The sequence below is a fragment of the Suncus etruscus genome, chromosome 1 (assembly GCF_024139225.1).
Source record: "Suncus etruscus isolate mSunEtr1 chromosome 1, mSunEtr1.pri.cur, whole genome shotgun sequence".
In the NCBI taxonomy this organism is placed as follows: domain Eukaryota; kingdom Metazoa; phylum Chordata; class Mammalia; order Eulipotyphla; family Soricidae; genus Suncus; species Suncus etruscus.
In genome coordinates, this window is record NC_064848.1 from 25,887,598 (window position 1) to 25,908,240 (window position 20,643).

General features: G+C 36.3%; 1 protein-coding gene across 1 annotated transcript in view; it reads right to left on the bottom strand.

The window, feature by feature from the left end:
• KANSL1L (KAT8 regulatory NSL complex subunit 1 like) overlaps window positions 1-20,643 on the bottom strand; it is a 107,401-nt gene that overhangs the window by 65,694 nt on the left and 21,064 nt on the right. Inside the window, 3 exon segments of the mRNA XM_049784344.1 lie at window positions 979-1,176; window positions 7,970-8,023; window positions 8,026-8,113. Of these exon segments, the coding sequence (XP_049640301.1) occupies window positions 979-1,176; window positions 7,970-8,023; window positions 8,026-8,113 (340 nt within the window).

Sequence of the window (20,643 nt, forward strand, 5' to 3'; positions counted from 1 at the left end):
AATTAAAGAAAGTTCTAGGCAAATATAAACTTAATAACTATAAAGTAAAAAAAATTATACTATATTCTGATTTACCAGGATTAAGAGAACAGTAATCAAGCAAAAATTATTACACAATAATTGAGCATTAAAAAATTAGATATGAGCAGGGCATCAATCTGTATTACCCACTGAAATAATGTAATAATAAGCTGTGCTCACAACTGGGTAACAAACTCCTAGAAGGCTGGATTTATCTCTAAACACACCCAAACCTAAATCAAAATAAATGGCTTGATCTTATATAATAGACACTAAAATAAAAATATTCTCAAAATGTCCATAATAGGACACCAACAAAAACTTTGAAGGTGAAATACCGTATTTTTCGTACCATAAAATGGCAGCTTCTCCCCCACCCCCCCCACCCCAAAAGATATGTCTTATGGAGCAAATGCCACCTGGAGCTGAAGCCTGAGTTGCAGGGGAGGAGAGACAGTCATAATGATTCTTAATGTCACATTGACTGCTATTCACTTTATGATTGAAATATTATATCTGTTGATAGTTTATTAAATATTTTAGTACACTATTTGCTTTAGAATATTTTTTCTTTGTTTTTCCTCATCTACAAACTATGTGTATTCTTATGGTCAGCAAAAAATACCAACTATTACCTTTTATTTGGTCATTTTAAAAGAACTAATACTAGTTTCCATTAAGAAATCTGCAATAGTATATCTTAAACAATCATTGAGATCTATTTTATCTGTGAAAAAAATGTCCAACAATTGGTAAATTTGTTACAAAAACTAAAACTTCAACCCTGGGGTAAATACATGGCCAACCTATAGACATATTGCCAAAATATCTCAATTTTATTTAAGTACCTAATAACTAAACTGTAGTAACTCCTATTCTAGGCCAATGCACTCATTTATTTGGACATTTATAAATTAGTTAAAAGTCATTTCATGGCACACACCATCCTTACATTACCTGTTTTTCTATGTTGCGAAGTAGTAGTGTGGGGCTACTTGGTGACATTTCATAATCTTGTTCTGGTAAAGGATCTTGTCTCTCTTGTGAAATCTGAGGATTCTCTGCAGTGTTTAATGAAGCTGGTTGGTCTGCAAATTGTATTTGTGTTTTCAAAATGTCTTTTGGAAGTTGGCATTCTTCAAAGCTCACTATCTCCTAGGTAAATAGCAATTAAAGTGTTGAAATAAAAATAAATTGACTAAGTCACCCTTATGTTACAATGCATTGAAACTGTGATTCTTATATCCTTTGGGAAATCCCAAAATGAACACTGAAAGTACATATTAACTCTGTAAAAAGTGGCTTATTTTAAACCTGTACAGATAAAAAAGATGTGTAATTGATTAGTTAGAGTTAGACTAATAAGTTAATGATGTATTTGTTTTAATTTTTATTCATGTAACATTTCAAATTAAATTACAAGTTTAAATATACAGGGCCCCATTGAACCATCCTTTTATTCCCATTTTATATGTCCTAGAAACCAAGAAAATTCAAGTTAAGTCCCCTTAGTGATAATCATTTTATTGTAGTAGTGGTCTGCAACCAAACCAATATAACATAAACGTCAAAAATATGCTAAGTAAAAGAAGTTAGATATAAAATAATATATAATTTATTACTTAAGTCTATATGAAATTTTAAGGAAATGATAAAACTATAATAGAAAATAATCAGTGGATACCAGGATCTATATGCTTGAGGGAAAATTCTCTAAGTCAGAAAACTCTAGTTTTAAAAACATGTATGTAAACAGAAGATTAAAAAAATCTATAATTATGGGCCTGGAGAGCTAATTCAGCAGGTAGGGCGCTTGCCGTTGTATGCTAACCCAAGTTCAGTGATGAAGCACAACCTAGTAGTGATCCCTGACACAGCCAAAGTAATCCCCTGAGCATCACTAGTATAACTTCACACCAAAATCAAAATAAAAATATCCACAATTATATATCTATTAATAACAAATACAAAACATCAAGCAAGAAAAGTTTAGTTATAAAGAGAAAATAAAATAATTTACAAAGGAAAAACACTTATATTGCTAGAAGACTGCCCATCAGTATCAAAGAAAATGATGAGGGAAAGTAATTATTGATGAAAATCACTGAAGAGCAAGGAGAAAATAAAGGGCATTTTGAGACACATGAAGAAAATAGTTTAAAATTTCAGTAAAATCACAGCTAATTATACCTATAATGGCTATCACAGCACACAGTACACAGTATCACGAGTGTCAAATTTAACATACTATACATATTAAATTGTAAAAATGTTTACATGTTAAATATTATTACAAAGAATGTACTTCAGGTCTCTGGGCTAATTAGAGCTTCTGAAACACTCTCCCGTTTCAATGCTTTCCCCAAACTCATATCAGTTATTGCCAATTTTTTCCCAACACCCAAAGAAGTGCTTAGCTTAGCATGTGCCTTGTCCACTCTCTTTGGGTTCGACCAGCGCTGTTTCCTCCATACATATGGTGATTTATGTATTTATTGTTTACTATCCTCACACCTAATACCTGCTGAAAAAGCACATTTTCTACAGACTTAGCTAACTCCAATAATTATCCTTTTTAAAGTAGGGGGTCTCACCATCCATCACCTCTTTATTTTCCCTTTTACTTAAACATCTTGGTTACAAAAACATTCAGGATTTGAATTTTAATTTTACAATGTAAAATCACTCTTCAGTTGTGCAATATTCCTGCCACCAAGGTACAATTTCCCTCCTAATTTTCTCATTAAGCATTTATACTTTTCTCCCTCTTTTCTCTTTCTTTCCCTCTATGTTCCCCCCCCACTTTTTTCCTTTTTTAGACCATGTGGTTTTCACACTAACTGTTAATGAAGGGGTACCCGTGCACACACTGCATATCACTTAATCTCCATTCAGCACCCAGATCTTGTCCAAAGTGATCAGTCTCAACCATTATTGCCATAGTGGTCTTCTCTAGCTCCACTACTCACTACTTGTGGTGAGTTTTCTACCATGGACCAGTCCTCCTGATCCACATCTCTACTGTCCTCTGGAAATATTACCCATACTCTCATTTTTTATTTTTAAATTACTTTTACAGTTGCTTTATTAGATGCGAGCATGCCTAAGTATTATCACATATTTTATACATTAAGAGATATACACAAATTCATACAAGTTGTGAGAATTTAAAACATAAATACGAGATCATCTGGGATCAAGTCTAAGCATTGACATCTACAAATCATCAGCTCTACTGGCTGAACCACATCCCTAGCCTCCTCTTCCTCCTCCTCCTCTCCCCTCCTCCTTTCTCTTCTTTTTCTTCCACTCCCTCTTCCTCCTTCTCCACATTCCTTTCCCACCTCCTTCCCCCTCTCCCTTCCTTTTCTCCCTTCTCTTCTCCTTCCCCCATCTCCCACTTCCCTCCTCCTCCTTCTTTTTTTTTTTTTTTTTTTGGTTTTTGGGCCACACCCGGCGGTGCTCAGGGGTTACTCCTGGCTATCTGCTCAGAAATAGCTCCTGGCAGGCACGGGGGACCATATGGGACACCGGGATTCGAACCAACCTACCTAGGCAAACACTGCTGTGCTATCTCTCCGGGCCCCTCCTCCTTCTCCTTCTCACCCTCTTCCTTCTTTCCCTACTTCCTTTTCCTCCTTCCTCCCTTCCCCTTCTATTCCTCCCTCCCTTCTCCCTCCCAGTCTTCTTCCTTCGATCCTCCCCTCCATCCTCCTCTTCTTCTCACTATTCCTCCTTCCTCTTCTCACTCTCCCTCCAACACCTCTTATTATTCTCTTTCTGGGTCTCTGAGACTCCAAGATTCCTATGTTGTTTCTGTTTGATTATCAAAGACCTCAATTTTTGTCTGTTCACATTCTTTGAAGATTATTATTAGCTTATTTATTTGGGTCCTGTCTTATTTCCTAATGAATGTTTCATTGCTACTAACTTTTCTCTCTTAACACTGCTTTGCTGTGTCATTGATGATTTGGGAACTCATATTCATTCTTGTTTCTAAGAATATATTAAATTTTTAAAATTACTCCTCTTTGACTCAGAGTTGATTAGTAATAAATGTCAGAATTTCAAGTGTCTGGATTTTTCCCCATTTTTGTTTGAGGTTAATTTCCATTTCAAAGCATCGTGATCTATGTATAGTTTATATGATTTCTATCTTCTTGATTTTGTGGAGATATATTATGATCCAGTACATGGTCAATCTTGGAGAACGTTCCAAATGCACTGAAGTATATATAATTCTAATTAAACTTTGGAGTGGAAAAAAATCCCATTTACAGGTACTTTGCACATTTCTTCCTTCAAGGCCTATGTTTCTGGAGTATAGCCTGGTTGATCTATCTAGGGGTGATATTGCGGTGCTATCTACATCTTCCTTCAGTCTTTTTTTTTTTTTGGGTTTTTGGTTTTTGGGCCACATCTAACATCGCTCATGAGTTTACTATACACTCAGAAATCACTCCTGGCAGGCCCCTGCGGACAATGTAGAATTCTAGGAACAAACCTGGGTCAACCACTTTACAAGGCAAACATCCTACCTGCTATGCTACCATTCTGGCCCTTTCCTTCAGTTCTATTAGAAGTTGTATTAAACACGAAGGGACCAACATTAAGTGCATTCTATTTTAGAAGTGTAGTTTTTCATGATATACTAACCCTTGATCATTAAGAAATAACCATTGCCTGTCCTTTACTGTCTTTGTTTCCATTTGAAGTCTATGCGTGTTGGATACAAATATGTTAACACAGAATTTTTAATAGATTTTCTGGTAAACCTTAGCTGTTGACTTCGAGTCTTTGTCTATTGTGACTAGTCAGATCTGTCTTTTGTAGGCAGCAGAACATTGAATTCAGTTTTTCTGATACATATTGCTACTTGGTATCTTTTTCAGGGCATTTATAAGTAAAAAAAGGACTATAAAAAGAATTAACTGATTGGAATTCCCATGAGTTCTATGTTAATATGTACCTAAAATATTATGGTGAAAGTATGTAGTCAATATGGTCAAAATAAAAATTTATAATTAAAAATTAAAAAAAGAATTATAATCATTTACATGTGTCTCTCTTGGCTTTTAAAGAAGAATGTCACTGTTTTCTTGTGAAACTTCTTTAAATTGTAAATTGTTATTTGATCATTAATTTGTATGTCATGACTTCAAATATTGAATAATTTAGTATTGTTGGGAGCCATTTCAGGCCTTTTTTGTATGGGTCCAATGCATTATTCAACTCTGGGAAATTCAAATTTTATGACTTTGAGACTAATAATAATTTTTTTTTAAATAATCATTTTCAGTCTTGACTTCTTGTTCCTCATTACTGTTATATTCTTCCTGAACTATCACACTGTTCTCTGGTGTACTATTCATTTATTTTAAAGACTTTTCTCCACATCTGTGATTTTCTAGAGGCTTCCTGATCTCATCTTAGAATTTATACCTTTTTTTTTTTGCTTCTATTATTGTTTTTAGCTTCTGAGGTCTTCCACTGAATTTCTCATTTCACTGATCCCAAACCTTCAATTCTGCCACTTCTATTTGTATCATTCTTATTTTCATTCTCATACTGTCTTGTACCTGAACAATTGTTTTCAATAGAGCTCATTAAACATGCTCATCATGTTGCCTCTAGAATGATATTATATGGTACAGAGCTAACTGGTTCTGATAAACTCTTCCAGGCTATGCTATTCATTTATTGAACTTATTGGGTTTCTACAAGGCTTCTACTATGTCTGCATACTAGAGGGGTGAGTCTCTGTAACTCACTTCCATGAGAGTTTTCTGATAGATTAGGCCGAGTGTTGCTCTTTATTTTCCCTGATGGTTCTCTCCTAGTAACATTATTTTGTTCTGGTTTGTTATTTTGAGGCCCAGTGTGGATTATGGTACGTCTTTCAGTGCCATATTTAAATTAGCCTTGCTTCTCTTCTGGTTGCAACTGAAAGGATGTATAATTTCATGATGAGGATTTTCCTATTCCCTCATAAATTAATGGAGTTAGGAATGAGGCTTTAATTACATAAAGTCTCTGGTAGTACCCAAAAATATCCTGTGTCTGTGAGTTTAACACAGGAAAGTAAGTGTGTGTAGTCCTGAGGCTTGATGAGTAGAGTTGACCCAGCTGCATGGTTCAGGTGAGCAGGGTTCAGATGCAGCTGGGGTGGGGAGGAGTTGGACAGTTGGGATAGGAAGAGTTAAAACAGGGATGGCTTGCCTGACTGCCAGAGGACCTAGACTGCTAGACATGTTGGGGTCAGAGACTGGAGTCTGGGAGGTGAAAGTCTGTTTCCAAGTCCCTGCATGTCAGAGGAGAATCAGATTTAATGGCCCCCTTCTCACCTATATATATATTCCCCTTCACAGAATAAAAGATGTGTTATAAGAGACTTGGGTTGGGCAGAGACAGAATACCATAGGGATAGGTTGATAAGCAGAGTGGTAAGGGTTGGCTTGTCCAATTGCAAGAGAAGTCAGACCACAAAGTATGCTAGGGACAGTGAGTGCCTCAATGTTAGTTTTTTTGTTTTGTTTGCTTTTATTTTAAACTTACTAGTTTAGCCATATGTAGATTATAAAAGAAACACCTAAAGCTGCAAGAGACACAGAAACAGTTGTCACAGAAGCTTTGCATAGCTCCCCTAGCTGAAATCCCCTTGGACCTTTCTATAACTGTGTGCCAGAGGAATACTAGATCTCTCTACAGTGGGCTAGACATAGTTTCCTCAGAAGCTGGAAAACTACTCTCCGAGCTGGACTTCCCTCTGGACCTCTCTATTGGTACACACAAGAGAAACTTTGCTTTCTACTCACCTGCAAAGGTTCCAGCTATTGCTCACTGCCCAGATAACTCAAACTTCAATAGCTCTACTCGATTCTCATACAATCAAAATTCAATTAGGAATCCTTAGGGGCAATTTTTCACTCAGACAAACAATGCAACTTTCTGTAGTTAAAATGTGGGGCCTATCACATCCTCCAGTGTAACCCTGCCAGATATCTGCATATTGCTAATATGCCCCTAAGAGCACTGTCCAGGCATAGATAGACAGTGGGCCCTATCCCCAATTCTAGTCACTAGTGAAAAATAATAATTCAAAAGTGTCAATGGAAAGTAACAAAAGACAAGGAGGATCCTACTAATGTCACACTTCTGTTACTTGTCTGAAGATGTCTTTAGGATAACTATAATATCAATGCAATGGTCAATGATTTAAAAATGTCATGAGCAAAGAACAAACTTGAATAAAGTCTGACTAAAAATAAAAAGGAAATTGTTAAACAAAAGGAACCTAAGAAAAAGACAGTAAGGGTCTGAAGCAATAGTACAGAGGACAGGGAACTTCTCTAGTATAAGTCTTTCTTGTACATAGCTAATTTGAGTTCCCATTCACCCCTTTTATATCCTGAGCCTGCCAGGAATAATCACTGAGTACAGATCCAGGAGTATACATATAATGACATCAATGACATAATGTGTTTATTATTATTAAAATAATAAACATAAAATGTTAGAAAGAGGGTCAGAGTAGTTGAACAGTGGTTAGGGCATTTGTTTGCATGCTGTTGACTCAGGTTCAATCCCTGGCATCCCATATGTTCCCCTGAGCCTGCCAGGAGCAATTTGAGCACAGAGCCAGAATTAACCTGAACACAACTGAGTATGGCCCAAAAACAAACAAACAAACAAACAAACAAACAAACAAGCAAAAAATGCTAGAAACAAAATAGTTATTATAGTGGCAGCACAAAGAGAGAAAGGTGACAGGAATTACATAATCTATAGAGGAAGTGGTGCTATATTATAAACCTATACCAAAACTGGTGAAGACACTTCCAATTTATATCATATCAAAAATCTCAAAATTGAAATATATTTTTAAAAATTATAACTAATCTTTTGTATGAATAAACAGTAATAATTTTAAATAGAACATAGTCAATACCTTGGAGGCACGAATTTGCCTGTGAATATCCGTTAGTTGTTGGATTTTTGTATTCTAGTTTCTGAAATCTGGGCTTGAAGCCATGTCCAATCGGCTGCCAATTCTGCTCTGTCTATAAGCCACTTCCATTCAGTACTACAGTCACTGTGAATAAGACAAATACTGTAAGTCAAAGCACAAAGGTAATAAATTACTACACAGGCTGCTTAATACCATCCCTGACTTATCATATAATTCCTATCCCCTTTATAAAAACATCTAGTTACATCAAAGAAGAGTGGCATACTAACTTCTTTGTATTTTTGTTTCATTTTGTTTTGGTCACACCCAGTGGCGTTCAGGGGTTACTCCTGGCTTTGCACTCAGAAATTACTCCTGGCAGGCTGAAGGGACTATATATGATGCCAGAGATGGAACATGGGTCAGCTGATGCAAAGCAAATGCCCTACCTACTGTACTATCACTCCAGCACCACATACGAACTTCTTATCAAAGAAAAATATTTAATTCCCTTATATTTCTATCCACTTATCTTTCTATTTTTATTTATAACATATCCAGTAACTAAAAATGCCTTTATTAGTTAATAGTTTAACTATTATAGATATATGAAACAGGAAGTCCATCAGAAAAGGAAAAAGAATGAAAAAACAAACCACAATGTGAGACATTTATATAAAGCAGACATCATGAATAAAAGAATCTGAACATAAGATATAAATCCATTTAAATAATATAAAGTACTCAGTTTTGCTATATGCAACTTTAAATTATAAAACAGGGAAATATATTAGCTAGTCAAATGCTTAACATAATTTTATTACTCTGAAAAGATGGGCTAGATAGCACTGAAGGTAAGGCAGTTTTCTGCAGGTGACCTAGGTTCAATGTCAGGCATCCTGTTTGATCCCAAAAGTGCCATTAGGAGTAAGCCCCCAACCAACCAACCAATGTGCCCCATAAATGACAACCGACAAGTAACTATCAAAAGTAATACTAAAAATATAAGTGAAATTTGCTGTACTTAAACCAGTATGAGATATATAGAAACACTGTATATTCTATTATAATTTTGTTGTAAACCTAAAACTGCCATGAGAAATTGTTACTGAATTTATAATAAAAAACAAATTTAATATAATAGAAGTTTCCATATAAACTTTAGCCAGAGAAACATTTATTCTACAGAATCATTTATTGTCAAAGAAACAGTACAATTATTTTAACTTTGCCAAATATGGTTCATCCATGAAATAAAAGTTTATACAAACATCTTTAAAGGTTTTAAGATTCTAATTGTATATAAGCAATGAGCCTTTCCAAGTATGATGTTCCTTGGCAGTACTATTCATTTGGTTCATTTATTATTGTAACTTATAAATATGACAGCCAAAGCACATTTTATAACAATAGACAGAAAAGAATGCATATTCAAAATGATATTCACAAAAAATGTTAGAAAACATTAAGAGTCATCAGTGTAAAGATATACGATAATACTATCTTGAGTAGCTGTACAAATGAAGGGAAAAAGTATTGAATTTCATGTAAATGGAATCTATTAGCAGGGAAGTGACTACAACTATTTTGCTCACTCTGGAATACAATTATGATGCAAGTATAACAATCTGAAGGTGACAGAAATTTAACAAATATTAAATAATTAGTGCAATGTCCTTGATATGTGTCCTTGCCTAACCAAAAGCACATGAACATATTTTAAACTGAATTGAGGTGAGAGAATGCAGGCAAAGAGAATGGATGAGAGAAAATATTAAAAAAAAAAAAAAAAGTTGTGGTGGGAATGTTGCACCCAATGAAGGGGTGTTCTTTACATGCCTGAAACCCACGACAATCAGTATTTGGTAATTAAGGTGTTTTAAATAAAGATATAATAAACAAAAAATAATTTAAAAATAAAAAAAAAAGGACTGTGGACCAGCAGCGACTGGAGTGGCTGCAGGCTAATGGATAAAAAAATGGCCACTTTGAACTGAACTGAGGTGAGTGAGCCCCGGCAGGAGTGCAGCCACTACACTTCACTCTCCAGCATGCATTTTTTTCTAATCATAGCAATACAGCACATAAAAAAATAGCAGGACACTACAAAAGTCACGGTCCAGAATGAGAAAACAATGCAGAATCCACCACACCTAGTGACTGAAGGTGTTTAGTTCTGAATACTCAACTAACATCAACCAACTATGTAACCTCTCTGATCAGGACTTTAGAGAAGAAATGTTACGTCTGTTTAAAAAACTTAAATAAATAAACAAATAAATAAATAATGAAAGAGAGGAAAGAAGAAAGAAAGAAAGAAAGAAAGAAAGAGAGAGGGAGGGAGGGAGGGAGGGAGGGAGGGAGGGAGGAGGGAGGGAGGGAGGGAGGGAGGGAGGGAGGGAGGGGAAGGGGAGGAAGGGGGAGAAGAAGAAGGAAGGAAGGAAGGAAGAAAGAAAGAAAGGAAAGAAGAAAGAAAGAAAGAAGAAAGAAAGAAAGAAAGAAGAAAGGAAGAAAGAAGAAAAAGAAAGAAGAAAGAAGAAGAAAGAAAAGAAAGAAGAAAGAAGAAGAAAGAATGAAGAAAGAAAGGAAGAGAAAGAAAGAAAGAAAGAAAGAAAGAAAAGAAGAAAGAAAGAAAGAAAAGAAAGAGAAAGAAAGAAAGAAAGAAAAAGAAAGAAAGAAAGAAAGAAGGAAGGAAGGGAGGAGGGAGGGAGGGAGGAGGAGGGAGGGAGGGAAGGAAAGAAGGAAAGAAGGAGGGAGGGAGGAAGGATGATGGAAGGATAGGAGAGGAAGGAAGGAAGGAAGGAAGGAAGGAAGAAGGAAAGGAAGGAAGGAAAGGAAGGAAGGAAGGAAGGAAGGAAGGAAGGAAGGAAGGAAGGAAGGAAGGAAGGAAGCTCTAATAAGACTTAAGAGAATATGAGAGTAGAAAGAGAAAAATCCAAACAAAAATTCAAGACTGAAGAAGATGAAAGATGAAACAAAAACTCACTGAAAACCTGAACAACAGAGAACATTTGCTGAGGACAGAATCAGTGAGCTGGAATGAGCTGAATAACACTTTATTCAGCCCAAAAAAAAAAAATGGTAAGAGTCTTAAAAATAAATGAACAGAAGGTAGAAAATATCCTCAAAATAAGTGAATAGACAATAATAGAAGACCTGGGACAAATTTAAAAAGAACAAAATCATAGGGGTCCCGGAGGACCAGTAGAAAAAACCTATGAAGAAGCAATAGACATGATTGCTGAAAAATCCCAGAGCTGAAGAATGTTGCATCCATAGTACCATTTAAATAAGAACCAAAGAATAGCACCCAGTCACATTGTAGTTACAATAATAAAAATCAAAAATAGGTATAAGATATCGAAAGCAGAAAGATAAAATAGAAAATTATATCAAAGAAGCAAAATAAAGATTTACAGCAAATTTCTCACAAGGCAACCCAACAGGCCCTAAGGCAGTAGTGGGTATATAGTGAAAAAACCTCCAAAAATGAATGCTTCACCCAAGAATACTTAACCAGAAAAACTTTCTTTAGATTCAAAGGATACACAGTTTTCAGGGATAAAAAAACAAACAAACAAACAAACAAACAAAACAGCTCATAAACTTTGCAGACTCAAATACAATAAATAACAAATATTGGATAAATGGGCCCCGGAGAGATAGCACAGGCGGCATTTGTCTTGCAAGCAGCCGATTCAGAACCGAAGGGGTGGTTGGTTTCGAATCCCGGTGTCCCATATGGTCCCCCCGTGCCTGCCAGAAGCTATTTCTGAGCAGACAGCCAGGAGTAACCCTGAGCACCGCCGGGTGTGGCCCAAAAACCAAAAAAAAAAAAAAAAAAAAAATTGGATAAATAAAGGATCTATATTAAAGTAGGGTATATCCCACAAAACGGACCAAATACCTACAAAAAAAAAATGACACTAAATCCTATGAAAATCATATCTCTCAATGTCAAAAGACTAAATGTAACAGTTAAGAGACACAGTGTGGCAAAAATGGATCAAAAAATAAATCCAACATTTTTGCTGCCTGCAAGAAACATACCTGAATAGTCAGAATAAACAAAATTCAAAAGTCAAAGTTTGAATAACAATCTTCAAGCAAAAAAATAAACCCTTAGAAAGGCTGGATTGGATCATCCTAATAACAGACGACACAGACATTAGTTTAAAAAAAGTTGTAAGATACAGAAATGGGCATTTCTTAATAATCAAAAGATATGTACACTAGAAGAAATCTCACTCCTAAACATATATGCACCCATAAAGGGAGGACAAAATACTTAAAACAAACTGGTAAGACTTGAAGAAAGACATCAATAGTAAACAAGTAATAGTTGAAGACTTCAACACTGCCCTGTCACCTTTTGATAGATCAAGTAGGTTAAAACTTAACAAGAATATAATAGCTTTGAAGGAAGAAATGGAAAGAAGAGTTGCTTAGTTGATATATATGCCCAGAAAAGTGGATGGGAAATTCTCCAAGATAGACCACATGTTGGTCCATAAAACATACCTCTATAAAATCAAGAGGATAGAAATTTTATCAACTACCTTCTTAGATCATAATGAACTGAAATTACAAGTGAAAATTACTAAACAGAAACAACCTGAATATTAAATAGCTCACTACTAAACAACCAAAAATAAAATAAGATTAAAACAAAAATTCATGAAAACAAATGAGAATGAAGACAGAAATTATCCAGAAGTTGTGAGACATAAGTTAAGCTGTTTTAAGAGGAAAATTTATAGTTTTACAAACATTACCTAGAAGAAAGGGCCTACATAAAAACTCAATGCCCAGCTTAAAAATTAGAAAATGACCAACAAAATAAACCAAAGATAGGAAGAAGAAAGGAAAATAATAAAAAGTTAGAGTAGAAATTAATTTACAGGAAGCCCAAAGAAACAATATTAAAAGAACAATAAAAAAAGTCTTGGTTCAGGACCAGTCATATGAATATGTAGTGAAAATAAAAAATGATCAGATTTTGAACACCAAACCCGAGAGTTAATTACAATAGAATAGATACCCAATCTACAACAAGCTCTACAGTGGAGACCAGTTATACTGGTATTCTGATGGGGTAAAGAGGGAGATATGGGATGCATGCTAGGAACAGGGGTGGAGGGGAGGACAATACTAGGTGGTGGGAATTCCCTTCATTCATTGTCACTATGTACGGTAAATAATTCTGTGAAAGACTTGTAATACACTTCGATCACATTAAAAATTTATTTAAAAAAAAGTCTTGGTTCTTTGAAATAAATTAAACAAGATCGAGTAAACCAATAAGCAAAACTCATCAAAGGAGAGAAACTGAATGAATTAAATAAAAATGAAAAGCAGGAGTTCATTCTAGATAATACTCTGAGAGGGCTGCAGAGCTGTTTGGTGAGCTGCCCTCACCACTACAGGCAACAGTGAATAGCACACTTACACAGCCCATATGGGACTACAGCAAGAGGTGTAGACCATCTTGGTGAGCCGACCATAACTCCCAAGTGGTAGCAATTTCAAGGGCCTAGACAGGACTTCAAAAAAGAGGTTCAGGGGCCAGCAAGGTGGCGCTAGATGTAAGGTGTTTGCTTGCAAGTGCTAGCCAAGGAAGGACCGTGGGTTTGATCCCCCAGCGTCCCATATGGTCCCCCCAAGCCAGGGCAAATTTCTGAGTGCTTAGCCGGAGTAACCCATGAGCATCAAACGTGTGGTCCAAAAAACCAAATAAATAAATAAATAAATAAAAAAGGTTCTCATACTTGATCAAAATTCACAGCAAGATAAGAATGAAAGGAACCTTTCAATATAGTTAAGGCCATCTACCACAAGCCAGTGGCAAATATTATCCTCAATGGAAAAAAACTAAGAACCTTCCCTCTAAATTCTGGCACAAGACAAGGCTGTCCTCTCTCATCACTCCTATTCAACATAGCACTGGAAGTATTCCGCTATAGTGAATAGGCAAGAAAAAGATATCAAGGGAAACCAGATAGGAAAGAAAGAAGTCAAGCTCTTGCTGTTTGCAGATGACATGATACTCTACTATAGAAAACCCTAAAGACTCTAGCAACAAAAAGCTTCTAGAAACAATAGACTCATATAGCAAGGTGGCAGGCTACAAAATTAACACACAAAAATCAATGGCCTTTCTATACACCAATAGTAATAAGGAAGAAATGAACATTAAGAAAACAACCAAATTCACAATAGTGCCACACAATTCAAATATCTTGGAATCAACTTGACTTAAAATTTGAAGGACCTATACAAAGAAAACTATAAACTCTGCTCCAAGAAATAAGAGAGGACACACAGAAATGGAAACACATACCCTGCTCATGGATTGGCAGGATTAACATAATTAAAATGGCAATACTCCCCAAAGCATTGTATAGATTTAATGCGATACCCCTAAAGATACCCATGACATTCTTCAAAGAAGTGGATCAGGCACTTTTGAAATTCATTTGGAATAATAAACAGCCTAAAATAGCTAAAGCAATCATTGGGAAAGAATATGGGAGGAATTACTTTCCCCAACTTTAAACTTTACTACAAAGCAATAGTTATCAAAATAGCATGGTATTGTGAATAAGGACAGGCCCTCAGATCAGCGAAATAGCCTTTGAATAATCAGAGAATGGTTCCCCAGACATACAATCACCTAATTTTTGATAAAGGAGGAAGAAATCCTAAATGGAGCAAAGGAAGCCTCTTCAACAAGTGGTGTTGGCACAACTGGGTAGCCACTTGCAAAAAATTGAACTTAGAGCCCCAGTTAACATCATGTAGCTAAGGCAAAATCCAAAATGGATTAAAGACCTCGATATCAGAACCTGAAACCATAAGGTATATAGAACAACACATAGGCAAAACACTCCAGGACATTGAGACTACAGGCATATTCAAGAGAAAACTGCACTCTCCAAGGCAAGTGAAAAGCAGAGATTAACAGAATGGGAATATATTAAGCTGAGAAGCTTCTGAACCTCAAAGGAAATAGTGCCCAGGATACAAGAGCCACCCACTGAGTGGGAGAAACTATTCACCCAAATACCATCAGATAAGGGGCTAATCTCCAAAATATACAAGGCACTGACAGAACTTTACAAGAAAAAAAACATCTAATTCCATCAAAAAATGGGAAAGAAACAGACAGATACTTTGACAAAGAAGAAATACAAATGGCCAAAAGACACATGAAAAAATGCTCCAATATCACTAATCATCAGGAGATGCAAATCAAAACAACTATGAGGTACCACCTCACACCACAGAGATTGCACACATCACAAAGAATGAGAACAAACAGTGTTGGGCGGGGATGTGGAGAGAAAGGAACTCTTATCCACTGCTGGTGGGAATGCCGTCTGTTCAATCTTTATGGAAAGCGATATGGAGATTCCTCCAAAAACTGGAAATCGAGCTCTCCATATGATCCAGCTATACCACTCCCCAGGAATATACCCTAGGAACACAGAAATACTAATACAAAAATCCCTTCCTTACACCTATACTCATTGCAGCACTATTTACCATAGTAAAACTCTGGAAACAACCAAGATGCCCTTCAATAAGATGAATGACTAAAGAAATTGTGGTACATATACACAATGGAATATTATGCAGCTGTTCAGGAGAGATGAAGTTATGAAATTTTCCTATACATGAATGTACATGGAATCTATTATGCTGAGTGAAATAAGTCAGAGAGAGAGAAAAACGCAGAATGGTCTCACTCCATCTATGGGTTTTAAGAAAAATGAAAGACATTCTTGGCAACAATAATTTTCACACACAAAAGAGAGGAGGGCTGGAAGTTAGCTGCTTACCTCATGAAGCTCACCATGAGTTTAGTTAGAGAAATAACTATATTTTGAACTATCCTAATAATGAGAATGTATGAGGGAAATAGAAACCCTGTCTAGAGTACAGGCGGGGATATTGGTTGGGTAGGAGGGAGATTTGGGACATTGGGTGATGAGAATTTTGCACTGGTGAAGGGGTGGTGTTCTTTACATGACTGAAACCCAAATACGAATCATGTAATGTAATCAAGGTGTTTAAATAAAATATATTACAAAAAAAAGAGGTTCAGAAGTGCATGGTAAACTTTCCCCAGGACCAGAGCCAGCAATGAGTAGTACACTCCCAATGCCCAGATAGGACCTACAAAGGGGGGTGCAGAGCAATTGGAAACTGCCAGAACTCTCCCTGAAATGGCAGCAAGCTAGATGTTATGCAGCCCAGACGAATCCAGCAAGACCCTGCTCAAAGATAAGAGCATTCACATCCTTTAGATTTGTGGTCTTTATTTTGAAGCAGTGGGCTTTCTTGGATCCTTAACAATGGGGGCTTGTCCGGGGATGGCCAGGAGCCCCTCACGAGAGACCCAAAAGCCCTGAGATACAGGTTATTCAGAAAGGTACCTAAACAGGGCCTAGGTCAAGGGGAAAGTTTTTGAAAGATTAAGATTCTCATGTGGGTATGGAGAGATAGCATGGAGGTACGGCATTTGCCTTGCATTCAGAAGGTCGATGGTTCGAATCCTGGCATCCCAGATGGTCCCCAGTGCCTGCCAGAAGTAACCTCTGAGCGCTGCCAGGTGTGACTAAAACCTCCCATCCCCCCCAAAAAAAAAGACTCTCATGGGAGAAGTAGAGTTCTCCCATGGATACGCAGGGGGTCTTTGAAAGATAAGGCCCCAGGGGAGGCCCATCAAGCAGGGGGTAATGCCCTAGAAAACTCATGGACTTCCAGGAGCTGGGATAGTGCCCTGAGAAACTCCAAAAACCAGGGTGGTCCACCAAGAGGGATAGTACCCCTGAGAAACTCACAGACTTCCAGAGCAGGGATAGTACCGTCTGAGAAACTCCAAAACCTCTGCAGAGTGAGCGATTTAAGGGTTAATGTGAGTGCCGTTGGACAAAGTCCTGGCCAGGCTTTCCCTGAATTTTTTTTCTTTTGTCATATTGGAACATCTATGGATTGAGGAGTGATGTCCCTCAATACCCTTTGGGTCATGGACCCCCCTTAGGTAGATTATTGTTATCAAGCCTGATTGTGGAGAGGTGTGAGCGGAAGCCTTGAGGTTCGTGCGTATTTGTCAGAGTGGTGGTGTGGAGAGTGAGAAAGGAATTTTCTGTTGTAGGCATTTTTTTTCCCTGTCTTGATATCCATCATTCGTGGTTTTCTCTGTCTTATTTGGTTAGAACGTGGAAAGAAATTGTTTGAGAGAATGCCACCACCCCCTTAGTGTTGGTGGATTTTGACGAGTTCAAGAGAAAATTGTGCTTGTGTTAGCCCTATGTGGCCTTTGTATTACAAGGTCAAGCTCTGATAGAGGCGGCAGGGAACAGCAGGGTGAAGGTCATAAACTCTGACTTCTCTCAATGGCCATCAGGATCTAAATTTGTCCTGGAGAAAGTCTGGACTTTGTGTCCAACCACCTCAACTGAAGGGTGGAATCAAAGAGATCCTGAAAGTTATTGCCTTGCCACTTTTGGTTGAGAAGTGGCTGGCTTCGTTCGAATTGTGTGTTCAAATTGTATTGTGCTTTTTGCCATATTTATGATTGAGTACTGCCATAATTTTAAGTTAAAAATTTGGCTGAAAAAAAAATAATGTACATTTTTAAAAACAAGGGGCCTTAGAACTTGTTTGTCATCTAAAATATTTGCCCTAGGTAGATAGTTTCTTTTAGGCTAATAGGTAATCTGATTAGCTAGGGAAAACAAACAAACAAAAAATCTTTTTTTGACCTTTTAAAATTTCTACTAAAATAAAGAAAAGTTTTACTGACTTTGAAGATTTCTAGGAATTGGGTGGGTAAATATTGGATGTTGGACAGACTGGTATGCCTGGAGCTCTTATGCCAATAAACCTCGGGGGTGAGGCCTTCTTGTGATAAGACCAAGGATTTTGGGGCGTTTGCCTTCCAAGCAGCCAATCCAGGACCAAAGGTGATTGGTTCGAATCCCAGTGTCCCATATGGTCCCCCGTGCCTGCCAGGAGCTATTTCTGAGCAGACAGCCAGGAGTAACCCCTGAGCGCCACCAGGTGTGGCCCAAAAACCAAAAACCAAAAAAAAAAAAAAAAAAGACCAAGGATTTTTTTTCCGTTTTCCCCATATTTTCTGGGCCTATGCAAACAATGACAATTGCCACCGTCACACCTTTACTATTTTTTCTTTAACCCTTATCCTTTAAGAAAAAAAAAAAAAACAATTTACTGAACTTAAAAACAAATAACTGTAGTAGAATGCCTGTCTCGAATATAGGCAGGGGATGGGGGGGAGCATTGGAAGGGGGGAATATTACACTGGTGAAGGGGGGTGTTCTGTTTGTGACTGTAACCCAATTATAATCATGTTATGTAAATAAAAATAAAAAAAAGATTATTAAGGCTGCTGTCCTTCAAATTTGCCTTTAACATCCTGGCAACCGGGAAGAACCTGTCTGGGTGTGGCGGTGGCCGTTTTTTCCAAATTAAAATTGGATGCCTTAAAACAGATAAAGAAAAAACCATCACCCACCCCTGAGGAATTTCAGAGAGCAAGGATTCAGAGCAAGTAAAGAAAACTTTTGTCAGTTTAAACTCAAACATGAACAACAGTATTAAAAATGTGGGTCTTACCTACTCTAGCAGTCCGGGGGGTGATGGTGGGGTATATGGGTTGCAGAAGGGGAACTGGGAATGGGGGGAGGACAAATTTGGTGATGGGTATTCCCCTGATTCAATGTTGATATGTATCCTAAAATACTACTGTGAAAGATACGTAAGCCATTATGATAAAATATTAAAAAAAAATTGGGTCTTATATATATTTCTATTGAAAATGTATTTAAAGATTGAAAATTATGCAGAAAGTGTTATGGTTAGTTTTTGAAATAGTTTTGTTAATTTTGTGAGTGCTTGATATTGCATGCGGTCTTAAAATCTAAAATGTGAAAATGCTTAAAATGTCTTTACTAAGTATAATAGAGGACAATTTGTTCCTATCAGATGGAGGTAGTTCTGACAATTTTTTAAATTGGAAAAAATAAAGGAAATAGGAGTTTTAAGTATCTGTATAAAGTGCAGACCTTTTAAAATTAGAGTGCAATCAGTTGTATTCTATATCTTTGAGGCTTTACAACTTAAGTTACTACAGTGTTTGAATTTGAAAAAGCAATAGTTATCCTTGATTGCACAGAGCCTATTTCTCATTTGCTGAAGTTGAATAATCTTTTTTTTAAGTTGAATAATCTTATAAAGTCTGGGTAACTTGATAAACAGTCATTAAAAATATAATACATTATGGGCACTGTCATAAAATTTGGTATTTAGATTTTTATTGATAAAGATAAATCAATAAGGTTGTTTTGTAGTAAACTCTTGAACCATGATTAGCAATAGAGCGGTAAGAAATTATGAGGTAAACTTTTAGAAAACTGCTAAATGATATGCCTGAAATAGTTAAGAAAATAGGACTATTTTAGGATAATGTTCTATGTTATTCAGTAGAGCAAAGTAATTAATAATGTGTGGTAACGTCATACATTGAAAAGTATAATTTCTCTAGATTACAAATTTGAAAATCCTTTTAAAAGATTTATTTTTTGGGGGGTGGGAGAGATAGCATGGAGGTAAGGCGTTTGTCTTTCATGCAGAAGGACGTTGGTTCGAATCCCGGCATTCCATATAGTCCCCTGTGCCTGCCAGGGCGATTTCTGAGCATAGAGCCAGGAGTAACCCCTGAGCGCTGCTGGGTGTGACGCAAAAAAACAAAAACAAAAAAAAAAAACAAAAACAAAAAAAAAAGGAGAGAGAGAGAGAGTGAGGGAGAGAGGGAGAGAGGGAGAGAGAGAGAGATTTATGTTTTGTAATAATCTAAAAATTTTGTTAATCTGGTATATAAGAATGTTAACATGAAATACTTATAAGCACAATATGAGACCAGAGCCTTTAAAATTTATTTAATTTTGGTTAAATGTTTTAATTAAAAGTCTTCTTTTCAAATATTTATGTAGGAGAATGTGTGGTTATACAAGAAAATAAGATATGGGTTTAATTACAGGGAAAAGGAAGGAAATTCTGAGAAAGAGTAACCAGTTGGTTGCAAATAGGACTGAAGGAAATTTATAGAGTGAATTTAGAGGAATGTGAAGAGGGTGAGAGTATGGACTAAGGAAAGAAACTGTATAATTAGAAAGAAAAAAGGAAAGTAGGTGAATGCAGAAAGTTTGAGAACGTATAAAGGGGATTGAGGATATGTACTAAGAAACTGTCAGATCAAACTGGATGATTATTATTAATGTCTCTAATTCAGAACTTAGCTAATGTTTTGTATAAAAGGAGCTTATGTATACTGTGAATTTATGTATTATAGTGTTGTTATATTATTGGTTGAAAATTGGGTAATAATGAGGGGTCTTATAAACACCTAAAAGATAAAGGTTTTAAAAGGAATAATCAAGAATTTAAGAAAAATCATTGAAATTCAGTTTAAAGATTTTCAGAAATTAGTGATTGCTGACTATAAATTTTTTAAAGTCTAACTTCTGCTAAAAATAGTGGGCATTCTTCTTGGTATTCAAAATTAATTTTTGTTTAAATTATGGGTATAATAAAATTTTCATATAAGTGGTATAACTTGTGTAAGGTGGATCGCTGGTATCTAGTAT